Source organism: Diabrotica virgifera, chromosome 4 (genome assembly GCF_917563875.1).
Source record: "Diabrotica virgifera virgifera chromosome 4, PGI_DIABVI_V3a".
Taxonomy (NCBI): domain Eukaryota; kingdom Metazoa; phylum Arthropoda; class Insecta; order Coleoptera; family Chrysomelidae; genus Diabrotica; species Diabrotica virgifera.
The window spans coordinates 70,227,612-70,241,092 of NC_065446.1; the positions used below are offsets into that span (position 1 = coordinate 70,227,612).

At 31.4% G+C, this 13,481-nt stretch overlaps 1 protein-coding gene across 1 annotated transcript in view; it reads right to left on the reverse strand.

Moving 5' to 3' along the window:
* The window catches only part of LOC114324821 (ATP-binding cassette subfamily C member 4), a 258,504-nt gene extending 249,168 nt beyond the window's left edge, over nucleotides 1-9,336 (reverse strand). Inside the window, exon 1 of the mRNA XM_050648247.1 lies at nucleotides 8,848-9,336. Coding sequence (XP_050504204.1) covers nucleotides 8,848-8,921 — 74 coding nt within the window. The 5' untranslated portion in view covers nucleotides 8,922-9,336. The remainder of the gene's footprint in view (nucleotides 1-8,847) is intronic.
* Nucleotides 9,337-13,481: the final 4,145 nt, after the last annotated feature.

The window sequence follows — 13,481 nt, forward strand, 5'->3', positions numbered from 1 at the left end:
TCACAGAACTCGTTTTCGATTGGTTGACCAATCATCATCAGTGCTTTCCTAAAATGAATATAACCTTATAAAATGGTTAAAAAAGTGCAAAGGTTTTAAAATTTTGACTACGGTTAAAAAAAGTTGTACGTTATACTCACGTGATCTTACATCCTAACCACCAAAATATTTGTAATTATGTAATACATATATGTAAATAAAATTTGTAATATTATATTTTGGTGGTTAGCATGGTAAGGACACGTGAGTAGGTATAACCTACGACTTTTTTTAAACGTAGTCAAAATTTTAAAACCTTTGCATCATTTTATCAGGTTATATTCATTTTAGGAAAGCACTGATGATGATTGGTCAATCAATCTAAAACTAGTTCTGTGTTGTAGCCCTTTTTAGGGATTTTAAATATAGACTTTTTATAAAGAACTTTATTCGTTTTTTTGTATTATATGGTATACAGCCAACTACAGGAAAACCTTTTTCCTTGTGGATCTTTAATAATACATTAACAATAATTTTTCTATTCTCATACTAAAATATATCAATTATGATGTAACTACCTGTATCATAATGAACTTCATTATGATACATATTTTCATTAGGATACAGATTTTTAACCAATAGAATCGCGATGAAGGTGGCACACGCGCAGTAACCAATGGCGAGTCCAATACATACTCTTTGACAGTTCTCAATATGTACACAAACTGTCAGACTGACAAACTACTTAACATGCCCCGCTAACTCTAATAAAAAACATGTAATCGTATTTATTTTCCTTCCGTTTAGTCAGAGGCGCTGATGTCGGCATTGTGATTGGTGGAACATGACTTTTGACAAATCCTGCGCTATCTGTGAATCTGTAATCTGTGTTCGTGTTCGTTCGTTCGTTGTCGTTCACTTATTTTATATGGTCGGTTATGTGATGTGTTTGGTGTTTGTGTTTGTGTCACCATAAAAAGCTGATATTCAGTCGTGTTTTTTGATATTTTTGTTATTTCATAATCGAGTACCTTTTTAAAGGTAAGTTTTTCTGATTTTCGCGTTTTGTTGTTGGGTCTAATGGCCGATCAGCTGTTGTGTGCAGCCGATAAATTCAACAAGTAAACATATATTTAATCGAAATTAAATACTAATATTTCTATGTAAAATGTCACATTATTGTATAAATACATAATTAAGAAACAAAAGTTGTTTGTGTTTTACCTTCATTGTCCACTTTAATAAAATAATATTAAATATTGGAAGTACCGTATGGAGGCTATGGTGTACCTAGCGTGGAGGCTAGATAACGCTACCCTTCCTATCCAATCAACAGCAAGAACGTTTAAAATTTCACACCTATCATGTCGAAGCTACAGACCACTTATGTGGAGGCCAGATTTGTAGTATCCTTCCAATTTCCCAGGTGCTGAAATACGTGACATATTTTTTGAAGGGTAAGATCGCATTCTACCAAATCAGACAACACTTTTTTCTATGCTACTTAATTTGTTTGCGTTACAAAATTAATAAATTTGAATATATTTTTTTGTGAATGATCATAGAAAAAATCGTGTAAACAACTTGCATTTAATTATCATTATGAAGCTCGTACTCTATACGAAACTTGCCGCTAGGCGGCTCGTTTCGTATCCCTTATACTCGCTTCATAATGACCATCATTAAATGCTCGTTGCATAATATACTATTAAAAACCAGTCTCATTTTAATTGGCTTTAATAAAAATCGTGTTTTTATTCTACGAATATTTAACATACCGTATATGAATTTCGCACCAAATACCATTCCAAATACTATAATTGCTTTATTTTTATTTAATAATACAGTAACAAGTATTTTAAAATTAATCTCCTTTTAACAGACTCTAATAAAAACTTATCTTTTTCGGTGTACGAATATTTAACATTCCGTATATGAATTTGGAAGCGAATAAGATTCCGTATATGCGTTTGGGACCTCGCCGCCTATTGGTTAAAATATGACCGCGTGCTGCAACGAACCAATAAAAAACTCCTAGGTTCCAAATACATATACGGAATGTTTAGATGCCGCCGGGTGGGGCGGGGCGGATCATCTGGCCAGCAGCCACATGTTTCTGAGGACGAAAATGCAAGAAGTGAATAATAGGACTATTAGTTCATGCTGTGATTTATAGCTTTATTGCTTTATTAGTAAATATCTACACAGTCATAAACTACATTGCTGGAATCAGGTTTATGAGCCCTACTCCCCTAATTCTAAAGTAACCGCTGCAAAGAGGTGATTCATCCTAACAAATTTACGAGACATCAAAAGGTGTATTTTTCAATTTTAAAGTATTTTCAAAATACTATTTCGAGTATTTGAAATACAAAATACTTTCGCCTCTGGTGTTTCAAATACAAAATACATTAGTGTATTTTAAATAGTATTTGAAATACAATGTATTTCAAATACGACCAACTCTGAAAGTGCATACTTGTATTATGTAAAAATAAAGAACAGCCTTATAAAATTACAAATAGTGAACTAATTCTTTAAAACAACATTGCAAAGTCGCAAAAAATTCATTAAACCTACTCTATCAAAAATATAATATTTGTTGTTCCTTCATTAATTTTTGTTAAAGTAGATTACGCTTGGTATGATAAAAAACCATTCAACGAATTCTTTTTTTTTTAATCTAATAACGCTCAAATAAAAATATAAAAAGTGATATCGATAAAACTAAACTTGCCAGCAAGCAATTCTAAGCGTATTTACAGGAATCATTTTCAAGAATTTTAGGACCCTATTTTGAGTATAATCGCTCCCTGTATCAAGTTACTCTTATATGGCACTCATTGTATTATTAATTTTCTTATCTTAATTGGCAACTAAATAACTCTACTAAATAAATTATTTTTCAAACTACATAGTTTGAATTTTAAAACCTGTACGATTGACCAGTTTGACTTGACTTGGATTATTTGTCAGAAGGTTTGACTTGAAATTAAGTCAAACTCAAGTCAAGTTCAAACATTCAAGTCAAACTTGTGCAACTCTATTCAAGAGCTGCAACATTCCATCAGAAAGGTTTTGCTTACTTGCTAATGATGATGATATTAGATATTATGATTATACATCACGATTTTTTAGGATCTCTAAATATCTTTCGGCAATCTAATCCAAAATTGGTCCCATCTGAAATCCGTCCGCGACCCACTAATGGATCGTGACGTGACCCACCGGTTGGGAAACGCTCTAAACTATTATTGATACAATAAAAATAAAAATGTATACCATTTTTATTCAGTTGCAATGCGAAACCAAAACTGTCTTAATTTTTACTTAGGTTAGAGAGCCCGGCCAGCACTCTTATCGACGATTTCACCTCTTGTTAGAGGCTCTTCAGAGAATGCATAGGCTGCTATATCTACACCAGGTAAAAATTTTCGACATTTATTAGTCCCCCACTGCAACTGACGTGAAGGTAGTAGGTGCGTAGCGGCATCTGCTAAATGAAAGTCTAATGCCCGGTTGCACCAACATATCTTAAGCTTAAGTCGAGAATATCATAAGAACTAATATAATGTAATTATAATATATTACAATAAGAATACCATAATATAATAATAGATATAATTGATAATAAGGTAAGAATCTAAAATTATGGTGCAACGTAAGTGATACTCAAGGAGGCCCTATTTATAAGTAGAGCTTAGCTAATCTGGAACTTAAGATCTGTTGGTGCAACCAGGCATTAGTTTTTCAACCTAATAAAAATATTTTTAAAATAAAATATTTTTAAAAGATTTTTAATTGAAAAACTTATTGGACCATTTTCCTGGTGACACCTCCAAGGCTTCTACAATATGCAAGCCAAATGGATGCTGCAGTGAAGACAAAAGGGAAGGAATTCTACACTATGCAATTCACAACCCCTGTCTGCAGCTGGTAAAGTTCCAATGGAAAATGGACCTAGTTACTCTATAGGAGTAATACTATTGATACCTACCCGTTGTAGATGGAGTGCCGTCCTGTAATATGAACTATATGATTTGATTGAGGCAATCTTGTAGACTTTTGTCATATAATATAAAACATTTATTTTCTTTATTGTTCCATCATATTTAGAATGTGATGGAATATTTTAGAATTTATGTATTGACTTGCTATAGTTCTTCTTTGGCTAAGAGTAATAATATTCTTATCTGTATTATTTTTTTGAATAAATGGAAAGTTTGGTGACATTGACTGTATTCTTTAAGTACTTAAGTAATGTTTTGGTGCTAATTCTAAGGCTTTATAAAATGATAAATTCTTATATGACATTATTTTTTTTTTAATTTCAATTTGTTATATTTAAGACACTTTTCATTAATCTTCGGATGACCAAGGAGGGTTAATTTTGACCCCAATGTATGTTTTTCTTTAATAAATTCAGAAATATTTTCAATTTTTAACTCATTATTTTTTATCTGACTTTAATATAATTCTAGATACCTACTCTCATATTTTGTAATAAAAAAATCCCCATATAAGTATTATGAATAAAAAATATTTTCTAAATTTGGGGTCAAATCCTCTTCAGAAACAGAAAATCCCAGGAAACATGACCAATATAAAATTTGCAGTCAATCATACAACAGAAAATTCACGTCGAAATGGGATAAATGCAAACATTTTGTCTGTAACGAACATTCCAATATTGAAAAATATTGTTTGATATACCTGTGGCAACGTAAATTAGTGTACTTATATTTTAAAATTTCTTTAGTTCTGTTCAGAATGATGATTCCTGTTTTTGCTCAGTTGTAATTAAAAATATGTTTTACTAATGTTTATTCATTATTTCCTCATCCTTTATCCTTTAGTCAGGCATTGTGTTCTGAGGGCATTGTGGATTGTACCTGTATTGCATGACTGAAGGATAAAAGATGTAACCACGAAATACAACAATGGAGACCATGGTTAGGAAGGAGCAGTAGAGAAAGGCCACAAATGAGATGGGCTAATGACATTAAGAAGATGATAGGACACACTGGAAGCAAGTGGCACAAAATAGAAAACACTGGATTGAATTGAGGGATGTCCAAAGTTGGATTACTTAAGACTGAAGAAGAAGAATTCATCATTTATTGATAATAATAATAGTCTCCCGTTTTATACCGCTCACGTGGCTTTGGGAGTATAGCAGGGTAGTCTGCTATATCTAGGACCTACAGTATATAAGGAAGGTAACAGGGCCAGTGCTACGCTTCAACCACCTCTTATTACCCCTGGTTTTACTCAAGGTACTCATTTTATTCAGGCTGAGTCGACCTGGGGCCTATAAACATTTTAAAAATGTCTAGTTGTTCTTGGCGGCAGTAGGATTTGTACTCCGGCCTACCAGCACACGAGCCAAGCGCACTACCGCTTAGCTACGCCGGCCCCATCATTTATTGATACAGTATGTACTAACATTAAAATTACGAATACATTAAGTATTTTATTTCTTAACCTTCCGATGACCAACCTTTTTTTGATAACGGATGACCAACGGGGATCAAAAATGACCCCAAGTCAAAAATGACAATTGACAAAAAAATTAAGTTGTGTTAAGAAATAAATTAATGCATTCGTAATTTTAATGTTAGTATTATATCAATAAATGGTAAATAAACATTAGTAAGTAAAACATATTTTCATTGCAACTGAACAAAAACAGGAATCATCATTCTGAACTTAGAACTAAAGAAATTTTGAAACATACACTAATTTACGTCGCCACAGGTTTAACAAACAATTTTTTTTCAAGATTGGAATGTTTCTTACAAACAATTCCACATAATAGACGGTATTTACTTAATATAAAATTGGAACATGGAAGGCCAAGGGAGTTCGTCTTTGACCCCAGATTCAGAAATTTTTTTTTTTTCGTAAAATATAGGGAATTATTTTGATTACAAAATATGAGGGTATCTAGAATGCTATTAAAGTCAAATAAAAAAATAATGAGTTTAACATTGAAAATATTTCTGAATTTGTTAAATAAAAACATACATTGGGGTCAAAATTTACCCCCTTGGTCATCCGAAGGTTAAAACAACTTCATATTTTTGTCAATTGTCATTTTTGACCCCTGTTGGTCATACATGTAAGAAAAAAAGGTTGGTCATCAGAAGGTTAATTGAATTATGTTTAGGACTTTTACAACAAGATACAGATCATTATATATTTTGCCCCTGACACTATTTCATATCTTTCAACTGTTGTGCACAATTATAAAATTTAGATTTTGTTCTGCAAGAGCTCTGGTATGACCGCATACTAAACATTTGTAGCACTTTCTAACTCTGGACACATATGGTATGATATTAAACTTAAGAGAGCTAATTTTGATATCATCTCTAGGTAATATCTTACCCTCAATAATGATAAGAATTGTACCTGCGGATATACATATTATATTCCAAAGACTTACCATTCTTAATAATTTTTCTATTTAATATTTTTATATCTATAACGGCGAAGGGTGAAACTAGCGATGATTTTATCTCCATTTAAAGAGTGTTTTATACCATATGAGGAATATATTAACATAATAATTCCTCATTGGTTATTATATTTCTTTCAATTTAGGTAATCACCATCTAATAAGATTACACTTAAGGTGAGTGTCCACAAGGAGATTACAATCTCTTGAGATTTGTGTCACATGAAAAAAATTTCAGATATATGTTTCCACAAAATATGAGATATTTTTTTGAAACAGCTGAGTTTATGACACTCAAGAGTTTACTCTCACATGAAACAAGGTGTCTCTGACAGCAGTGTTTCCACAGCATCACCAATAATCTGTAACTTGAACGTGCCATATCTAACAAAATTTGTTAGTAAACTACTATTTATTGGTAAATAATACAGGATTGATAAGTTTTGATTTACACAATTGGAACAGTTCTTTCACCATTAAATTATTGTGTTGTGAAGTGATTTTCAAGATGGCAACTAAAAAGGATAGAAGAAAAGCTGTTGCTTGTCTAAGTCACTTACTAGAAATAGAAGCCCTCATAAATATTGGGGAATCAAATAATATTAGTATGGTATAACTAGCCAAGGCCAAACATTCAAAGCGAAAGTTATCCTCCCATACCAAATTGTTCTATATGGTCCACATAATGTTTAGAAAAAAGTCACATCATTTTGAGCGTCGGGTTTCAAAGTTATGGAGGTAGTATAATATAACTGGTCCAAAAAAAGGCCTAACCCAAACATCTAAAGTAAAAGTTTTCCTTTAACACCAAATTGTTCTATATAGTCCACATATTGTTCAGTAAAAAGTTACACCATTTTGAGCATCCGGTTTGGGGGGAGATGGGGGAGAAGTCAGTAAATTAGTAGTTTTTTTACTTTTTTCGTCAATATTTCTAAAACCATGCTTTAGCGTAAACTATGTTCTCTATACAAAAATGTTCTACATAAAATTTAAAACAAAAAAGGTTTGATACATAATTGTTATAAAATCAACGGTTCCAGAAATGTGGGGGTGAAAAGTGGAGGATGGAGGGTGAAAAGTGGAGGTTTTCGATACTTTTTATATTTTCTGGGCAATTTATAATATTATTAATACTGATGAAAGAAATTTTCTTTAACACGATTGTGTTTTGTAAATAAAATCGACAAAGAAGATGTTACAGTGGAAGCCCGTAGGAAGGCTGAAAAAAGAAAGACCCAGGACGAGATGGTTGGATGACGTGGAAGGTGACCTGAAAACCATGAATATAAGACAATGGAGGAGAAGGGCCCAAGAGAGATCTGAATGGAAGGACATAGCCAGACAGGCAAAGACCCATCCAGGGTTACTATGCCAAAAGAAGAAGAAGAAGAAATAAAATTTGCTATTTCAGTGGCTGATGGTATGTTAGTGATAAGGCCTTGAAGAAACGTCAACCTCACCACCCAAAATCATCATCAATTGCCCAAAAAATATAAAAAGTATCAAAAACCTCCACTTTTCACCCTCCATAACTCAGGAACCGTTGATTATTTATAACAATTATGTATAGGATTTCTAAAAATTATTTATTTTTCTTAAGCTTAATGCCTCTACAACTAATGGCCATTGGCATGGTAGGTACAGTTGATTTCTCAATGAAATAATGTAATGTGTATGTATGTATGTGTACCTACTTAGTGTGTGTGTTGAGTAAATATCTTGTTGCTTAGTAAAGTTGGTTTCATTGTGTTTACACAAAAATTATTAAAAGTTTAATAATTTCAAAAATTACCAAACAATGTAAACAAATAATCTAAAGGCGAAAATACCAAACATAAATAAAATTAAAGTACCTACTTATATTAGGTACTTTTGTGTAAATCTGGCCTTGTTTTGATCAATCACAATCACAGAACCAGCAACTTGATTCAAAAATTTCTTTCTAGTTTTTTTTAATGGATCTTATCACAATTTCTATTAGGTATATTTAAATAATTATTTAAATATTTAGATAGTCAAATTATGTAGATAATTAAATAAAGATTATGTTCAATTTGATTTAAATACTAGTTACATAATAGTGATTTCTAATTTCGTTGATGATTGATATTAATTTGATTTATAAAAATTCGTTTACCTCTTTTTTATATCGAAGCGATATGTACTATTGCAAGTATAATAACAAGTTTAATTGAAATAAATATGTACCTACTTAAGAAAGTAATATTGGTAACTCGTGTTTTTCATACATTAACCATCAGTAAATACTTATGTTGATAAAAACGTTATGTTGTAATTATTTTACTGCATTCGTACTATATTATTACTAATTACCTAATTCATTTTAATAATACAAAAAATGTGAGTTTGTGCGAAATTTTTCAAATTTTATTGTTATTACTTACCAGTAAAATAGTTTTGAAATAAGATTAGCTTTTTGTTCCGGTGATACTTTAACGTATTTTTTGGTTGAATCCATCTCGAACTTAAGTACTGTTAGTTAAGTAAGGAAATATCACAAATGTTTTTGACCAAAAACAAAGTACATATTTGCACTCGGCCCTTTGATTTTCCGACTACACGCCTATGAAGAGAACTAGGCCTACTACAATAACAGTTACTGTAAATGCACTTCTTCACTTTTGGTACACTTTTCAACAAAGATTTATTTCATAAATTATCAAACATTTTTATAACCTATAGTATAGCACAGTCGGTGTTTTAATCAGCTAGTTATCACACTCGCACTTATACTTATCACTTATCCACACTTTATAATCTACAACCTAATACAAACAGCTCCGCTCCAACTACTATCGACTTAACATGTTCGTCTTCTAAGTAAAAAGAGTTCAAGTTGTGAGTTGTGTGTGTGTGTGTGTTGTGTTGTGGTTATGTTTTGTTTTGTCTAGAGAATGGCTAGAGAGCTTACTACATACATGGGATTTGATGGGATGCAACATCAGCGGCGTATCTCATAAATATTCAATGGGATTTTTCGATTTAAGTTAAGTAGTTAAATTAATACTTTGCAAATATTTGGTAAAATAAAGAGAAGAGATATCTAATAGGTCTGGATCACGCGTACCAAAAAAAGTTGATTAATAGCAAGCTGAAAATTTGTTAATAGCTTAGGGCATCGCTTAGGGGTGTCTAGTCGGACAAACTTTGATATATTGGAACAGGGGAAGTTTTAATTGTGGAATAGGTTAAAAATTTGGAACGTCAGACTACGAAAACGTCAGATGTACCTATTTTGTCCGACAGAACTTTCAACTGATTTGTTACCCTTTAAACCCTTTCATTAAACTCTCATGCAAAAATCAGACTGTTATTAACCAACATGATTCCTGTCATTTGACATGTTCTTCGTGTTCGACTCATTAAAATGCCCAGTTGGTGATAAACACCAGTCTGATTTTTGCATGAGAGTTTAATGAAAGGGCAACAAATCAATTGGAAGTTCTGTCCGACAAAATACATCTGACGTTTTCGTAGTCTGACGTTCCAAATTTTTAACCTGTTCCACCATTAAAACTTCCCCTGTTCCAGTGTTTCCATATATCAATGTTTGTCCTACTAGACACCGTTAAGATATTAACAAATTTTCAGCTTGCTATTAATCAACTTTTTGAAGTTATACTTCTTTAGGCGCGATTGAGAGTAAAATTTCATAATACTGCGCGCATGCGCACACAGACAGTATGGCGTTTAGTTGCTAAATCTTTCTAGTTATGTATAACTATATCACTGCAAGAAAAGGTGTGAAAAGAATATATTAGTGTTTTTAGTAAATATATTTATTATAATTTTTGTCTTTGGATTTGTCTTCCCCAGGAGTAAGATGAGTATTATTAAAACTCCACGAGGAAAATAAAATTCCTGTAGCTGGCTGTATACCATAAATCACAAAAAATACAGGATCCTTTGTAAAAGGTATATTTAAAAGACCCTATTAAGGGTTACATCACAAAACAAAACGTTTTCGGATTAACAAGTAATCCATAATCAGTGTTAAGCCAATAGCATGCATGCGTGAGCCACCAAAAAGTTATGGGTAAAAACCCTTTAAAAGCTATAAGATCTTATATTATACTAGATATTATGTTTGAAATGGTTGGATGTTGCAAATATTCCTGGATATTACCCAGGGCAACACATGACTCTAACCCACGTGGATGTGATGTCACACACGTGGCACGATGTAACCCACGTGGATGTGATGACACATCACATTTGCAACATCCAACCATTTCAAACATAATATGTAGTATAATATAAGATCTTATAGCTTTTAAAGGGTTTTTACCCATAACTTTTTGGTGGCTCACGCATGCATGCTATTGGCTTAACACTGATGATGGATTACTTGTTAATCCGAAAACGTTTTGTTTTGTGATGTAACCCTTATTAGGGTCTTTTAAATATACCTTTTACAAAGGATCCGGTATTTTTTTATTATTAAAACATTTTATTGTATATTTATTATAATCTTATCCGTCTTATCCAGTAAGAAATTCGATTACATTCAGAAATACACAAGCTAGAACTAACCTTATGTTGAATTCTCCTTTATTCGTCATGTGCAGCTATTGTAATGCCTTACGTATTTACTGCGATATATTTAACTGCAGTTTAAAGCAACTTATTTCTATGCCCAAGATCTACGGTGATTAATAAATTATTTCTTTACGTTCAATAGTATGTTGTTCGTTGTTAATCTTTCAAATTATGTATCAGCGCAAATAAGCCATTAAAATAATATATTAGTGTTTTTTAGTAAATGTATTATTTATTATAATTTTTGTGTCTTTGGATTTGTCTTCCTTGGGCGTAAAATAATAAAATATCTATTTTTATATTTCACTTGTCACCGTGTTGTGTAATTATGTATATGCGAAACGTCAATAACAGGCGCCTTGATAGCCTGGTTGGTAGGGCATTGGACCAGAGATCGAGAGACCGCGAGATCGCGGGTTCAAATCCCGGACGATTCATATTCTTTTTTTTTTTAAGTTACACTTCTTTAGGCGCGATTGAGAGTAAAATTTCATAATACTGCGCGCATGCGCACACAGACAGTATGGCGTTTAGTTGCTAAATCTTTCTAGTTATGTATAAATATATCAGTGCAAGAAAAGGTGTGAAAAGAATATATTAGTGTTTTTAGTAAATATATTTATTATAATTTTTGTGTCTTTGGATTTGTCTTCCTCAGGAGTAAGATGAGAATTATTAAAACATTTTATTGTATATTTATTATAATCTTATCCGTCTTATCCAGTAAGAAATTCGATTACATTCAGAAATACACAAGCTAGAACTAACCTTATGTTGAATTCTGCTCTATTCGTCATGTGCAGCTATTGTAATGCCTTAAGTATTTACTGCGATATATTTAACTGCAGTTTAAAGCAACTTATTTCTGTGGCCAAGTAGGCCAGGATAATAAGACAAAAATATACCCTGTTCGTGACACTTCAGCAGCCAGGGTACTAAAGCGTTTTTTCTACAAGTAATACCTATAGGAACAAATTGTAACTATTTCCTGCGTAGGATATGGCGGCCATTTTTATTTATAAACAATTAACTGTCAAAAAATGGCATTTCTCCCTTTTTTTTTCAAATCAATGGAAAACAGTGAAACTTATGATTTTTTTAGAACAAATATCTTTGAGATTATGGAAAAAGCTTTAAAATGACATATTACAAAGTTTGATATACTCATTTATTGTTAATATAATTGCGAAAATAGGTCGGAATTGGAAAAAAAAATATTTTCGCAATAACTATTGTAAAAATTAGTGTACAGGTTTGAAATTTTTGTCAAATGAGGGTTCTTTGGTGCTTAATATGATAAAAATTTCAAAGCGATTTATTCAATTGTTTAAATTTTATTCGAATTGTTTATCTCAGAGAGCATTTCTTTTGCAATAACATAAGTCAGAAAAAAATGACGTTAGAACCATTCCACAGGTGTCAAATGGAAGAGCATGAACTATATTTTCAACTTGGTTTAAAAAAAGCGAAAAAAATGCATTTATTAGTAACAAATGATTATGCAAATGTATCGTAAATATTTCCTTATAATCTTTTTGAATAACTTTTTCCAAAAAAATTAACTTTTTTACCCTGTTTTAAGTGCACAACTACCAAGTAATGTTATTTATCGCCAACCGTCACTAAAGTCATTCATTATTGTACTCATTTGACGCCATTTGCGGCAGTAAAGTAACACTTTATTGTACTGAAAGTGAAAGAAGAATTTTACTTTACCTGCCGCGATTAATCAAATTAACTGAGATTGAATGTAAGCGGTCGATGGCAGTAATCTATTATTTATATGAGTGAACTTAAAATTTATTTACGTTAATTATTAAAAATATTGTACAAAATTTACGTTATTATTAATTAAATTTATATCAGAAAGTGAAGTTCTGTAGTATTTTGCAATTACATTCATAAAACATAAATCGAAACTTTACAGATTTAGTAATTAGGTACTTATTCAATACAGATTACTTGAACAACTATCGATTACATCGAAATCGGCCATCATGCAAAAGCATTCTGTCATCGTCATCGTCATTACTGTCATACGAAATTTTTATTTCGTCTAAAATTAATAAAACTCTTAAATTTTTAAGTTTTGTATTAATGCAAATATATTATGAAATGGTGTTTTTGTTAATTCGATTATATATAGGACGGTGACAGATACCAATGATAATTTGTTAGCAAATATATTTATTTAGATTTTCTACTATTCATCAAGGGAAAACCAACTGCGCTGCGAAGGCTACACTTCATAAACAATAACGTAACTATTAACGGTATTTGTAATGTTTGGTATTTTATTTTAAGTGTTAAAATTGATTTAATATATAAATAAAAATACGATTAAACTGTTTAAAATATATTTATTTCGTTGAAATTATAATAATAGAAGTATAACGTCTTACGTGCGTACCAAGTACACACACTCTTTTTTCATTAGACTGTAATTAAGTAAGTGTTAAGTAGGTGTTAATGTTTTTTA